A 16778-nucleotide genomic window follows, 5' to 3' on the forward strand; every position below is an offset into this window, starting at 1 on the left:
AAAGAGAGATACACACTGTTACAACTTCAGCTAAAAGTGAAGAGAGATAGGTAGCAGAGTGGGAAAGGAGCAGAGAAAAAATTAAGAGACGAACAAGAGAAAATAAATACTTAAATTCATTTCAGCTGCTAAATGTAAGACTGACATTCCTAGATGACAATGACCAAGCTTTATCCCACTAAGCGGGTTAGGTATATGAATTCTTTTACGTCATTGGACTCTATCCCCGACTATATCATCATCTATATAACAATTAAGCTTTATCCTACTAGATAGGGTTGGATATATGAATCCTTTTACGTCATTGGACTTTATCCTCTACTATATCATCATCTATACTTAAATAAATTTTATCTTATTTTATTGTTAACCAAGTCTTTTGGTCTTCCTCTTCCTTATTTGATGTGTGTTTGTCATATAGTTTCACATCGCCTAACTTGAGCATTTATTGATCGTCTAAATACTCTCTCTAATATTCTCATTTATTATTTTGTCCATCCTCGTATGTCCACACATCAACCTTAACATCATCATCTCTGCAACTCTCATCTTCCACTCATGTGCTTGAGTCATAACCCAACATTCAGGTTCATATAACATAACAAGTCTAATTGCTATTTTGTAGAACATTTTTTAAGTTTTAGAGATACTTTACGATCACATAAAACATCTGACGCTCTCCTCCATTTCAACCATTCTACTTGTATTCTATGTAAGACATCTCTCTCAATCCATCCATCATTTTGATCCTAAATATTTAAAGCTCTCATTTCTAGGTAACTCGTCATTTTCTATCTTAACAATTATCTCATTACGTCTAATATTGCTAAACTTAAATTTTATATATTCTGTTTATTCTACTAAAGTCTGAAACCTTTCCTTTCTATTCTCGTCAAGATTCTAATTTAGCATTTACTCCTTTCATCTATCAAAACAATATCATCTGCAAACAACATGCACCACGGTATTGTATTTTAAATGTGCGCAGTGAATTCGTCCATAATTAATATAAAAAGATAGGGACTTAGAACTGATTCTTGATATAACCCTATCTTTATTGGAAATACTTCAGTTACTCCACCTAAAGTCTTCACTCCAGTCGTTATATCCTCATATATATTGTTAATAAGTTCAATATATGTTATGCTAACACCTCTCTTTTCTAAAATTCTTCATATAATCTCTTGGAACTCTATCATAAGTTTTTCCTAAATCAATAAATATCATGTGTAGATTTGCTCTCGATATTTTCAATAAAAAGATGTATAGCTTCTATTATTGACCTTTCAGGCATGAACCCAAATTGGTTTTCGATCATCATGGTCTCCTTAATCATTTTTCTATTGCTCTTTCTCAAAGTTTCATGGTATGACTCATTAATTTAATACCCCTATAGTTTAATACACACGAAATAAAAAAGATATTCCATCAGTTACTATTACTATGCTTGTTGCTCCATTACAATGTTCTATGTCACCTAAGAGTCATAAGCTGAACAATTAGTTTGCCAATATATGGCTTGTGGAAAAGCTTTCTATTTAATCATTTAACTCATACAAGGATTGATCCATATTTACTGTCATATAAAATACATAAAGAAATGTTAATAAATAAAATTAAAAAGGGCAAAAAACCATTGAGGGAGATAAATATAAAATAATTCACACATATTTTAAATAATATTCTAGGATATGTAGCAGGAAATATTTTTAGTATTATGGTATGGAATATTTCTAGCAAACATGGTTATGAGAAATACCCCTCAAGTTTGTGAATGAATATTAGTTGTTCCAACTTGGTAGTGATGTTTGCAAACCTAGTGGTAGATAGACCCTTTGTCAGCACATCTACATGTATGTCATTTAGTAATTAATCCAACATCAACCTTTTCATTAATGGAATGTCTCTTAATCTCAATATGTATGGATCATGTTGCATTCAATTGTGTGTGATGCTATTGGTTGATTTGTTATCACAATCCAACTTCTAAGTGTTACTCTGAATTCTAATATAAATTTCCTTTGGGAGATAAAAATACCTTATTTTGCATAAGCAGATTCAACGCCAACGAAGAACTTTAGCTTCCAAGTTCTTTAATCACAAACCTCCAAGTTAATTCTTACCAATTATTTCTTCTCATAATGGTTTGAAATCTCTATTGAACCTAACAGAAGGGATGAAACACATTTTTCCCTAAATCACAAATAATCTCATGTGGCACCTGCATTGATTGTGCCAACATTCAGCACGTGTTGGCATGCTATAAAATACGTCAAGATAAATTCATGTAATGATTATTATTTTTGTATGGCACGTTTCTTCAAAAATTTAAGTGATCATCAAATTTCTCATAGCTTTAAATGTGTAGGTAGATAAGTGAAAGAATATTATAGGAGTAAAATTTATATCCATACATACTGACATCAAATTGTGGATTATTAATAAATATAATTTTCTTGAATGAAGAAAATCTAAGAGATAGAGAATTAAATAAGTAAAAACTCATTCGAATCTATCTCGGCATGCTTTAGCACATCGAAAAATGGCAAGTATATAAGTGAAATGAAGGGTATAAACGGAATATAACTCATCTAAATTGATATAATCATCCTTCGATTCGATACATGTCAAACTATGATAAGTGTCATCATATTATGATGTTGAAACTATACATTTTCAATAGGGGATTGAAAGTCTACCATAAATAATACTTTAAACCTATGATATCAAAATTCAAAAGTCTGACATGATTGGAGATTTCAAACATTACTCCTTATGGCATCATTTTTGTCATAAGAATATCAGCCACATAAACAAGTAAAATGTTTATTGCCCCGTAAAGATCACAACTTTGCTTATGTTCCATCTCCCACATGCTTTTCATAAACCTTTCAAACCTAGCTCCAAAAAATTGTTTGAAACCGATAAAATTCTTTTTAAATTTACAAATATTGTTTCCAAGTTCCTTGTCCAATGAAGGCAAAGACTCTGTGTAACACATTTTCCAATTCTCCAAGTAAAAAATGCATTTTCCCCATCATACTAAAGTAGATCCCATCCAAAAAACATAGCAAAAGATAATAAGATGAAAAATAGTATTCATCTTAGTTATAGTAGTGGATATCTCTGGATAGTCTACCTCTGACCCCATAGGGACTATAATCTCACCTTGAAGAAGCCAATTTTAAGGGGCGTTTGGTTCTTTCTTAGGAATAGGAATCGGAATGAGAATCATAGTATTGTGGAATGGAAATGGGTATGAGCATGGATATCACTTTTAAAAACAATGTTTAGCTAGTTGAATATTTTTTATCAGAATAAATCAAAAATTCCTTTTTTATCCTTAAAAGAAAATAAGAAAAAAATTTAGATGTGAGAGAAAAATATGATGAGATAAATGATGAGAGAGAAAGTATGATGAGAGAGAATGTGTGATGGGAAAGAATGAACAGAGGGAAAGTATGATAAGAGAAAATGAGGAAAGAGAGTGTAATGGGAGAGAGCATGATGAGAGAAGATGAGAGAGAAAGTATGATGGGAGAGGATGAAGAGAGAGAGAGAAACTGTAATGAGAAAAAATGAGGAGAGAGTGTATGATGGGAAAGATTGAGGAGAGAGAAAGTATGATGAGAGAAAATGTGATGAGAGAGAGTGCGATGAGAAAAAAAGAAGAAGCGAGTGTGATAGGAGAGATTGATGAGAGAGAAAGCATGATGAGAAAAAAGAGAGAGTGTGATAGGAGAGATTGAGGAGAGAGAAAGTGTGATGAGAGAGAAAGCATGATGAGAGAGAGTGCAATGAGAAAAAAGAGTGTGATGGGAGATATTTAAGCGAGAGAAAGTGTGATGAGAAAAAAAAGAGGGAAGAGAGTATGATGGAAGAGATTGAGGAGAGAGAAAGCATGATGAGAGAGAGTGCAATGAGGAAAAAAAAAAGAAAAGAGAGCGTGATGGGAAAGATTGAGGGGAGAGAAAGTATGATGAGAAAAAAAAAAGAGGGAAGAGAGTGTGATGGAAGAGATTGAGGAGAGGGAAAGTGTGTGATAAAATAAGGAGAGAGAAAATATGATGAGAGAGAACAAGGAGAGAGAAAGTGATATGAAAGAAAAATTAAATAAATATATTTTGATATTTGATATTAAAGGGGAAACTTTAGTTTTAGATCAAGGATATTTTTGGAATAAGGGAATATTTTGATTGTTGAAAATAGAGTAATGGCTCATTGAAGGGGGACATGGGAACGAGTCATTACCCAATTATAAGGATTCATTCCCTTATTTGTATTTTCATTCATGCAATCCAAACATTAACAATGACAATCAATGATTGTTATTCCCATTTCCCACTCTTATTCCCCTAAACCAAACGCCTCCTTAGTTATTTAAAGAGCAGAAATTGTAAAGTCTACATCCTAAAGAATAATGATCAACATCAAAATAATATTAAAATAGAAAAATAAAATATAAACAATTAAGAATGATATATATCTATATATAAGGATCAAAATTTCGTTCCGTGCCGCCCAACACGGAAAAAATTTGTCGTTCCGCTTGACGCACAAAATCGGCACCATAAGCCACTTTGTTTCGTGCATCACTGCGTTCGTCACAGCAGCGACAGGAGGAATCACGTCGCTAGCGAGGGCGCGTGCGTCGCTAGCGAGGACGCGTGCGTCGCCAACCAAGAATTGCGACGAAAGGAATCGATTCACATGCGGGGCTGGAGGCGTCGCGGGACGCTTCCGGCGCCAGCAGAAGCGTCGCCAAAAGCCTCCGGCGCCACCGGAAGTGTCACCGGATACCTCCGGCGCTACCGGACGCCTCGCCCGCCACCTCCGGAGCCGCCCGACACTTCGTGTCCATGTTTCTATTCTTCGCGAACAGAAAATAAATCCTAGCATTTATTTAATTAATTGAAAACTTTTCTAATGTGATATTTCAAGCCGGCTTATCTAAACTCCAATTAAATTATTCCAATAAAATATATAAAAAAATATTTAAAATTAAAAAAATTATTAATTAATATTTTGAAAAATAGTTTTATTGATTTAAATTTTATTTAAAATTTTAAAAATTATATTTATATTCTGATAATTTAAAAAAAAATATTTTTTATATTTTTTTACTGTTTTACATAATTATTTAAATTATTTTTTAAATATATATTATTTAAATTAATAATTAATTAAATTAATGAATAGTTAATTTATATAATTATTATATATAAAGTAGTATTTTTGTGTTAATTTATATACTTATTATAGATAATATTTTTTTTCCTTAGAATCAATTTGAAATTTGAATCCATTAATAATAATATATTTTGTTTTTTACTTTCTCAAAATGTCTCTACCTGCCAAGTAAATATTATCTGTCATTTATTTCAGAAATTTTGATAAACATATGCTATCAAATTTATGATTTTTATTAGCCTTCTTACTTCGAATATTGTGCACTTCTGATCATTCTTAATTGAGGAACTTAAATTAATATTCTTAGGAGATTGTTTCAAGTTTACTTTATAAAAATGTATTATAGAATATTATTTTCAAGAAGTTGCTTTTTATAAAAACTGTTTTTTAAATTATACACAATAAATATATTTATCTAATCCATGTCAGCTCTTTAGAACAATGAAAACAAAAAGAACCATGAAGGGCCAAAGGAAAATATTAGATATCAATGGTATTGAGACTGTAATAATGGAAAAATTTTATTTTGCCACATCACCAGGCTTTATACCCATAAAGTGGAAATAAGTAAAAAAAAAAACAAAATGAACAAAAAAAGAAGAGAAAGAGAGAGATAAAAGAGATTCTCTGTATGCAAATCTTCTTGTAATTAAGAGAGATATTCCAAAGATGATGCAAGCGATATAGGGAAACATCTCCAATATTTAAGAAGAAAATATTTTCAACATCACAGCAAAAGATATTCCACTGATCCTTAGTATGATTGAATAGCAAGGAAAAGGAGCCGATTCATATCATCCTTCTATACACTATAGAAGAGAGAGATACAAGAACGTGAGGAAGAAGGAATACATGGAATGCACGCAGGCAAAAAATTTCCCTGCATCGTCAAACTTTCATGCATTCATGTTCACAAAAATAAAGATCGTGTTAGGTCATCCTAACAAAAGTTGAATCATCTCTATTAAAGAGGAGTTTAGGGTATGGAAAATGGAACCGATTATGTAAGAAAAATTGAATCAAAGAGGAAAATTCTGATTTCCAGCCAAAGCCAATAGCTCCACAACCCTATGATAGTTAATGCTACTACAACAGCAACAAGAGCATAGGCCGCAAACTCTTACAAAGATGCACCACCCAACAACCATCTTGCGAGCTCACTTGTCAGTTCTAACCCCATGACCAACAACCTATCATACTGCCTAGCACATATATCAGGCTCTAGTCCTCCAATCCCAACATAAATCATAGTAAATATTTAAACTTATTTGAGTATATAGTTTAGTCCTACATCTATTAACATTGAATTTCTGCTTGATGTCAAATCATGCTCTCCTAGGGTTAATTTTTTTTATTATTTTCTATTCCCTTTAGGAGAGGTCATGAATTTGATTTGGTGTTGCAGCCTCCCCTAACCCCTTTATCAACTTATGTACTTATTTGAGTATATAGTTTAGTCCTACATCTATTAACATTGAATTTCTACTTGATGCCAAATCATGCTCTCTCTTAGGGTTAATTTTTTTTTATTATTTTCTATTCCCTTAAGAGGTCATGAATTTGATTTGGTGTTGCAGCCTCCCCTAACCCCTTTTATCAAGACACCAGTTCACTTATTCACCAATGTCCCAACCATTTTCAATGTGTTGACTCTCCGTGTCAAATTTACCATTGCAACTTAACTTGCTTCTACCTCTATGATCCAATATGCAATGCACACCCTTTAGCGTAGCAATCTCATTGAAAGGAATCTTGCTCGTACCTCACATCACCTCTTCTAGAAGATAGCATGTCTTGTGGTTTCAATCTCAGTGCAACCACTCACTGCTACCTTCCAACTACTCTATAATGTTCCCTAAATCCCACATCAGCATTTATTGTCATTGACAACTCAAGTCTAAGGTGAAATAAGCCCTAGTTTACGAGCAACTAGACCAAAGCAATATCAAACCCAGGTCAAGATGTAAAGCTCATGAAGAAAAAAAAAATAACAAAAAGTCAATAAACACATACCAAGTGATGTTTGTCTCAGATGTAGGCGTCTAGTACATGTTCTTATACTTCATTAAGCTCTATATAAATTTATATCACTAGTTTCTTCAAATCAATTAAATCGTTCTTTAACACATTAATTTAAGTTTTCTTCCGTTACCCTTTACTCTTTACACCTCCAACAATAAAAAGAAAAAACAATGCTTAAAGAAACCACTATGAATCTCAAACATGAAATATAAATTTCTTTGAATAGGGATCCTCCCGTTAACCATGTGCTATTGAAAACTTACTAGAAGTTATCTTCTCTAAGAAATTGCAATATTTTCATGGTAGTCCATCTTATCTTAATCATTATATTTCAAATTATCCACCCTCTCCCCTAGCTATAGTTAAGTATTGTCAAGTTCATCATCAATTTTTCTCTCATATACATCCTCTATGATTTTTTTCCTCTATTCCTGATGACAACTAATGTGACATCTTTTAGTTCTTGCTTTCTAAACATAAATGAGGGAATAATAGGATAGCTCTGAGTTTCATAGAAGTATCGGACATACCATTGTACAAAAGTAAAACCCCACTGTTGTAACATAGAAAGACATCATTCGGAAAAAATCAAAGAGCTGTCCAAGTCTGTAAACATCCCTACTGAGGACTTGTTCTCCATTGCCTCCAGCAACCTTCCCCTCAAAAAGTGCAATTTGATTCAAACCAACATCTCTTCCTTTTCCAACCTGTTCACATTTAATCACTCAGAAGCCAAAGTAAGCTTCGACCTTAAGAAACATAGATAATACCTGAATGTACTCATGATGAGTGACATTACCCTGCCGCAAAGTTGAATTAAAACCTGAAGGACATCAAGTCAAGGAAATACAAATTTTAGAAAATTTCAAGAAGATAATATAACTACCAAAGCACATAAAAGGGACTAAAACGTATGAAAAAAGGCTGATAGACTCAAATAATGTTTTCAAAACTGCAGCCTGAATGAAGCACATTCTTGATACATGACCAATTAGAACAGGTTAACAGAACCAAATTGTAAAATCCAATTGGTTGCAAATGTCAAGACAAAGAATAATTTGTGCATCTACAATAAAAGTAAACAACTTTGAGAATAATTTGAGATTAGTACATCTGTGAACAAATTTTCTATTTGATTGATCATTTGGTAATTTAGAAATTACCACATTTTCCTTTTTTCAAGTATAATTGTATTTTCAATTATGGTATAACATGTTTTCCTAATTTGGATTATTTATTTCCTAATTTGTTTAGGATTGAGCCAATAAATATTGTCATAGAATTATTTAATATCCATTTATCGATTAATGATGCATTCTATCTTTCAATCTGTGTGAAATCTTTATGTGAGAAGTTTTTTGTGAGATAATTATCTCTCACTTCATTAATTTAGTTTAAATTTCTTTGTGATTTGACAATTTGATTTTGATGTTATGCAACATGTTTTCCACTAATTTATTTTAGTTCATGCAAGTGTGTGATGGATTTCTGTGCCTATCATGTAATGTTGGTCTTAAACACTATTGCAAAATTATCTAGTGATGAAGTCATAATGGGATGTTGATGTTATTAGAATAATGTGGTGTTGTTGAGATGGTGGTGGCATGATGGGAATATGGTAAAAGTGTTGAAGGTATCGAGGATGCCTGATTAAACACTAATTAAATATTTATATTAGAGGATATACTAGTTTACTAGCAGAATATCAAGCATCCATCATTGTATGTTAGTTTTGTCGTAAGTTTTGCTTATCCAGATTCATCCTTGACATTACTGCTTTCACATCCTATGGTTGTTACACAAGAATGACAATCATTTCCCCCCTTCGACAAACAAAGGCGAGCAAAACAGCAAACAAACTTAAAAGTACACCAAAAAATTGAATAAAGTTAGTAAAATAATTGCTTCCTATACGTTGGGAAATAACAACCTAAGAAAAAATGTTAAAAACTTAGTTAGAGTCAAGATCCCAGTGGGAGAGAGATGCATTCAGAGAATCAATTTTAACTTTAAATTTATATTTATAATTAAAAAATAGTTATCCTATTTAAGATGTTGAAGGTTTATCAAGGGATTATTTGGTAAACTATTTATTAATTTGACAATAATTTAATTAGAGTTATTGTCTTTCACAATTTCTTTGCTAGCTTGGTTGGTGTCAAGTCAACTAAATTATTTTATCTCCATATTTTGATTTTTTCTATGTATGAGATAGTTATCTAGTTAGTTTCATCAATTCCATCTAAATTTTTGTATGATTTAAGAGTTCAATTTTGTACTAGATTGATTGAGATGATTGTCCTCTGCTAATACTATGGTGAAATATTCTCTTAACTTGGTAATGCAGCATATTTCTATCCTAGGGTTTAGGTTTCTTGATTTTCATCCCTAAAAGTGAGGTCGGTCATGTGTTTGATGCAATTATTGAAATACCATTCCGTGTCGACGGCACGGGCGAATTTTACATTCCGCCAGGAGTGAAACCAGCAAAGCGCGCACAATAATTTTGCGTGCATCATCACGTGTGTCACGCAATAGGTGTCCTAGAGGCGTCACGCCTCCAGCGCCGCCGAAAACGTTTGAAATGCAATGCACCTGTTCAAAATTAAAATTATTATTTAATTAATTCAAACAATTTCCAACTTAAGTGTGATATTCCAAAAAGGCTTTCATAAACCCTAATTAAATTATCCCAATAAAATATATAAAAATATATTTAAAATTTAAAAAAATAATAAATTTTATTAATTGATATTCTGAAATTATTTTACTTTTTAAATTTTATTTAACAATTTTAAAAAATTCTAATAAATCAAATTGATATTCTGATAATTTTTTTATTATTTTGTATTTTTTACTATTTTAATGTTTAATTAATATTTTGATATTTTTTTAATATTTTAAATATATATTATTAAATTAATAACTAATTAAACGAATAAATAATTAATTTATATAATTATTATATATAAAATAGTATTTTGAGTTAATTTATATAATTATGATTATTTAATCTAGACATTGGAGAACTATAGAGTTGACCTAAAAATATTACAAGAATCAATGGTTCCATTTGATTTACGTTACTCTTTTTGGTATTTATAAGGTAATATATTATGATGTATCAATTTTAATTTGAGTTATTGATAGATCAATTTTCTTTAAAAGAAACTATATTTAATTATTTTTTTCTAACAATATTAAATTGTTTACTAATGGATAATTTATATAAAATCAATATACAACTTATTTTTAAATTATACACAACAAACATATTTATCTAATAATTACTATATATAAATAAAAAATATTGAAACCGTATCAACACAACACGATACGATACCGAAATTGTATCGTTCTGATCTAAGACCGAAATCTTAACACGCGTCGAGATTTTAAACCTTGGTTTCATCTGTCCTTTGATTCTAGATTTTGAATCTTGGGCAGACTCGATCAAATCCATCAGATCTCTCGATTGAGGGGTCAACCAGATCCAATCAAGAATAGGTAAGGTTTGCTTGATCATTATTCCTTGCTTGCAACCATGAATACCCGCCAAATTTCAGATTTGATGCTTAATTATTGTCCAAATTGGATTGATCAGAGACCATTTCTCCACCATATAACCTTCTCTAGCTTTGTTGGTTAAGGGAGATTAGGATAAGAGTTGTATATTGCTTTAAATTATGTTTTGAAATTCAATTGATGCTAATGTTGGGATATTCTTGTTGTAGACCCTTTGTTATTGGATGTTTATGTATCTTGGACTATTTATTCTAATTGCTTCTCTTGTTGTATGTTAAGTTTTCACTTGCTTAATATTGTGTGTCTAAGGTTTGTTTATTAGTGTTGGGTGTTGTCTTAAATTATGTTGTATTGTCGTGGTGTTTCTTATTTGATTTAGTTTTATAAAAGAGGGATCAAGATTGGATCCATTGACCTTTAGGTATTGGTTAATCTCTTAGATCTAGCGTTCTCTCATCTTATTCTTACTTATTGTACCAGTAGCATGCTGGTGACTCTTTATGTTGTATTTAGGGGCTATTTGCTATTTTTTGAGGGTGTTAGATTTCCAACTTTGTGTTGATGCTGCTTTATGTTATTAGAAGTTATGCCCAGCATGATCTCTTTCTGAGTTGTATTTATGTTTGTTCCTAGTCTCATATGGAAGCAGCACATTGATTGTTTTCGGTTCTTTTCCATAACATACACATGAGGTGGGTAATTCTTCTTGTTGATCCCATATTAATTATCTCTTGTCAATGAAATAAAATGAGTGAATAGCTTAAGTATGGATTAATATGTTGCTGCAATTGATCTAAAATGAGTGAATAGCTTAAGTATGGATTAATATGTTGCTGCAATTGATCTAAAATGAGTGAATAGCTCAGTTGCAAAATAAGTAAAATGAGTTTTAAATAAACGGAACTGTCAGGATAAATGTATGGTTGAATAATATGTTAACTTTCTAGGTTTTATCAACATGTAGGCTCTCGTGTGGCCACAGCTAGAGGGAAAATTTTAAATTATAAATAAGATAATCTACTTATCATCTATTGATGTCAATCTTTTAAGTTGTTTCACCTGTCAAACTTGATATTTATATTTATTCAAAATTTTGCATGTTTCACATATACTACAATTTTTATTTGGAAGTCACCTAATAATACATTACTATAAATAAGTAAATTGTTTAATAAATTGTATGACAGGTTTTCAAAAACCAACTACACTCTGAAACGTGAAATTGCTATATAATAAGTCAAAAGTGAAATAACATTTGTTGTGAAAACCTGGAAGTAAATAACTGGCTACTATAAATGGTGAAAAAAATACTAAGAAAACTCCACATCTATATGAAATGTGAAATTACTATATCTGAAATGTGAAAAAAAAAAATACTAAGCCTATATTGCATATGTCACGTGCAGTTATTAATTTATTATTGTGTGTTACACTATATCATTACTTTAAGGACAAGTTCCAATAATTCACTTCTCCATGAATCTATTTATACAAATAAAAGTGAAAATAGATGTGTGATCATTAACAAATGATAAAAATTTTAAAAGTTAGTTATATGCTCAATTGAAACCTTAATGCAGAAATGTAAATTATAACAAATTTTGATCTTGAATTTTTTACTAAGCTTATAATTCATATGGCTCAGTCTCTTGTTACCACTTGAAAGATTTGTGCTTACTCCCAAGATTTAAAATTTTGACCCGCACTGAGGTTTCGGTCCCAGACCGGAACGATACGGTTTCAATATTGTATCGCGCGGTGCCGATACAGTTTCGGTATTCTTTTTATTTATATATAATAATTATTAGATAAATATATTTATTGTGTTTAATATAAAAATAAATTATATATTGATTTTATATAAGTTCTCCATCATTAAACAATATATTGTTAGAAAAAATAATTAAATATACTTTTCTTTAAAAAACAATTGATCTATCAATAACTCGAATTAAAATTGATACATCATAATATCATAATATGTTACCTTACTAAAATGAGTGGCGTGAATCAAATGAAACCAATGGTTCTTATAATATTTTACTTAGATAACCTTTATAGTTATCCAATGAAGGGGAGTCTTGGCGCAACGGTAAAGTTGTTGCTCTGTGACCAAAAGGTCACGGGTTCGAATCATGGAAACAGCCCCTTGCAAAAAGCAAGGTAAGACTGCGTACAATGGATCCTTTTCTGGGACCCCGCATGGCGGGAGCTTCGTGCACCGAGCTGCCTTTTTTTAACCTTTATAGTTATCCAATGTCTAGATTAAATAATCATAATTATATAAATTAATACAAAATACTATTTTATATATAATAATCATATAAATTACCTATTTTTTATTTATCTATTTATTTATTTAATAATTTAAATAATATATATTTTTAAAAAATAGAATATCAATTAAACATTAAAACAGCAAAAAAATACAAAATAATTAAAATATATATAAGAATATAGATTTGATTTATTAGAATTTTTATAAAAAAAAATAAATTTTTATAAATTTTTAAATAAAATTTAAAATAGTAACAATAATTTCATAATATTATTTAATAAAATTTATTAATTTATTTAAAAGTTTAAATATATTTTTATATTTTATTAAGATAATTTAATTAGGGTTTACAAAAGCCTCTTTAAAATATCACAATTAAGTGGGAATTGTTTGATTTATTTAAATTGTAATATTAATTTTGTACAGTAATCTCACGCCTACGACCCTCGCGTAGCAAGTAGCCTCCGATTCCCCGCGGGCGCCTCCGCTTCCAGAAGCGTCTGACAACATTGCCCATGCTGAGTGCGCGCGATTAATCCTGGCTCATGACGCACGCAATGACGCGACAAAATCGTCGCTAGTCTAGCACTGGTTTTAGTGCGCGGACGAAATGGTAAGTTTCACCCATTCCGCTCGGCACAGAATGAAATTTTGAACCGTGCTTACTCCATTAATTCATAAGCCTCTAGATTTGCAAACAAGTACAAGTTATTTGTCTTGGTTGGTTTCAAAAAGCATCTAGAGTTGCTTAGAGATACCCAACAATGTTAAAAATCCCCTTTTTTTAAATTGATTTTTCTTACTTTTCATGCAATTTAGCATTTCACTTCTTCACAGATGTATTTTATTTTATAAAAAAAATACTTTTTCTTGCAATATTCTCCTTTAATATTATGAGATGTTCTTACACATTGAATTGTCTATTTATACCTTGAGAAATGAATAAACATTTCTTACTTTACAGCCATGTGATGAACACTTATCTCGTGTCATTTCTTTTTGGTGATGTTGTGGGTTTTATTCTCTAATGAATTGTCATTAAGAGAGGATTTCTCCTTGTGCATAGAATTATACCTTCAGGTCATAATACATCCAGTGTTGCATCTCACATGTTATCTTATGTGACTTAAATAAACTAATACGATGTGCCAAATTAGACACATTTGGATAATAGTTGGCAGAAAATGATTTAAAGTTTAGGAAAACAATAGTTAATTCACTGTATGAAATAACATAAACCAAAGAGAAATAAACAAGGGGAAAAAATTTCATAAAATCAAGCATAAACAGAAGGAAGTCAGCTTTGACCTGCATAAATATCTTCACTGATGTTTATAATGCGGGATGCCTTGCTCATACCACCTCTGGTTATGTGGAAAATTCTATCAAAAACATCTGGATGGCCATAATGCATCCGCACTCTATAGAATAATGGGAAAAATATAAATTTCACATTACAAATTATCAAAAGGGTAGGAAAAAAATAAATTCTAGCAATTAACACTTACTTGAGTGGATTAGCAAGAACACGTTGGCCAAGAGTTACAAAGCTTGTTTCTTGGTTGGACATGAATGACGCCAAAGATGAAACACTGCATGGAAATGTTCAGCTAAATAATAAGCTTTCAAAACAGAGTATAGCAAAGATGCCATGCGATAGAAACACCAATATACCTGCCAGTAAAGACATGTTCTCGGATGCCTAAAATAGTTGGTTTATGTTTTCCATGAACTAAGTGGAACTCCTCAAGAAGATTCCTAATCTTCAAAGCTTCTTCAAAATAGTTATCCTTTGAAAAAGAACAATGCATCAAAGGACAATGAAGATATGAACTATAAGGAAATGCATCTATGAGCAAAAAAAAAAAAAATTCAAGCAGCATATACATATATAAGATCCATATCCATATAGAAAAGCTAAGGCATTGCAAGAACACACATAAAAAAATGTTAAAAGTAGTTCCACTAGCTTCAAACTTACAAGAAAACATCAAGTGAAAAAGTCTTAAACTGAAATGTTCCAAACATTAGTATCATCATGGTTCAGAAATATCAGTCAGATATGGGACAAACATGCCTATGAAAAAATTAACGGCTAGCTTAATACACAAGATAAAAGCAAAATGAAACAATAAAAAAAATAGAAGAAGCTTTTTTTTTATAGTTATCAGGGCCGCCATGTTGGTCCAATTATTATGCTACCCTGCATACTAGTGAGATTAGATCACGTATCCATCATATTAGGATGGTAACATAATGGGTCTTTTTTAGGCAGCCTTCTAGCTTATTCTTTGCATATCAAGGTACTCAAGTGGTGAAGGCTCCTAGTATCAGATACTCAGATACTGATTACAGTCAGTCTTACAAAAGACAAAATTCAGACTTATACAATGTAGACAAATTGTGTCCAGGAAATGTAGAAGAGGATTTCAATTAGACTTTACATTGCAATGATCATTCAGATAAGTTATATTTTTGAAAACTTGAAGGAAAAAAAATTATTTTATTCATTATTTTTGACAAATGCACATGAGACTAACTGATCTTATGATGGATATGACAAACTTAAGCAAACAAAAACGAAGTGTTATTATGGCCTCAGAACAACCACAGAATAGACAATGGCAAAGCCAAGAATCTAAGTGGTATAGATGATAATTTGTTAGTTCAATTAAGCAATTTTTTAGCACACTTATTACATTAAAATAATGACAATGGGATATGTTTTTTGAAACAGATCTTCAATCATTATTATAATGATGTCCACTTAATCAATTCATCAATGTATCAAAGAACAAATCCAATAATCACTATAATCAGACCTCAGGGAATATAATCATCTCTTAGCAAGGTTTAGAATCTTCATTGTGTCAGAGTTTCAGTGGCTGCTGGAATGAGATGGTTTCCCCGACCGACATTAATTCTGTCAACACAAGGTGATTGTTGGTGGAGTCAACACCGATAATCAAACTTGTATTTTGATGTCTGACAAAGGATTTAAAGTTAGACGTTATGCGTTTAATATGTGAGTTATGTATATAGGTCACTTAACATTTGAAAGTCCTAATGGGTCAGGACCGGACATTAGGTATCAGAAAGATCTAGTGGGTTAGGAGGACCGGACACTAGGCAAGTTAGTCTTAGAGGACCGGACATTAGGCATCAGAAAGATCTAGTGGGTTAGGAGGACCGGACACTAGGCAAGGAAGTCTTAGTTGATCGAAAGGACCAAACACCGACAAAAGACCAAATGAGCTGATCTGGCAGTACACTTGATGGGGTCAGCTGAATCAGACATCAAGTAAGAAAAGTCCTATCCGACTGAAGAAATTTCTAAAGTCAAGTTCAGACCGTCTTTACTGTCAAATTGATTCATGCATAAATATTTGCTTCTAACTCTGCTTTACTAGATTACTATCATGTTACTATGCTAACTTTATTTTGCAAAAACATAAAGACTTGACTGAAGGGTTTACAGGATCGAACATTGTGGTTCGGTCAACAGATCCTAGCAAATAAGCACAAACTAGATTTGTATCTAAGCAAAGAAGGAAATAAAGGTTCAGTCGCATGATGAGGATCAATCAACTGGACACATGGAAAGAGCAAATCAGATGAGATCAGATCAAATAGTAAAGGAAATTCTAGTCTAGTCGCTTGAACAAGTGTTCGACCGGACAAGCGAATTACGCAGGATTGACTTATTGGATCAGAGCAAACAAGGAAAGATCAGGGTCAAGTTGCCTGATAGGAGGTTCAGTCA

The 16778-nt window shown here is 31.5% G+C and overlaps 1 protein-coding gene across 1 annotated transcript in view; it reads right to left on the minus strand.

Annotated features, from left to right (window-relative positions):
- Positions 1-16778, minus strand: part of LOC121969816 (callose synthase 9) — a 100238-nt gene that overhangs the window by 37754 nt on the left and 45706 nt on the right. Inside the window, exons 38-42 of the mRNA XM_042520074.1 lie at positions 14690-14805; positions 14524-14607; positions 14324-14436; positions 7983-8035; positions 7743-7919 (exon numbers count right to left, since the gene is read on the minus strand). Coding sequence (XP_042376008.1) covers positions 7743-7919; positions 7983-8035; positions 14324-14436; positions 14524-14607; positions 14690-14805 — 543 coding nt within the window. The remainder of the gene's footprint in view (positions 1-7742; positions 7920-7982; positions 8036-14323; positions 14437-14523; positions 14608-14689; positions 14806-16778) is intronic.

This window comes from Zingiber officinale, chromosome 4A (assembly GCF_018446385.1).
Source record: "Zingiber officinale cultivar Zhangliang chromosome 4A, Zo_v1.1, whole genome shotgun sequence".
NCBI classification, from domain to species: Eukaryota; Viridiplantae; Streptophyta; class Magnoliopsida; order Zingiberales; family Zingiberaceae; genus Zingiber; species Zingiber officinale.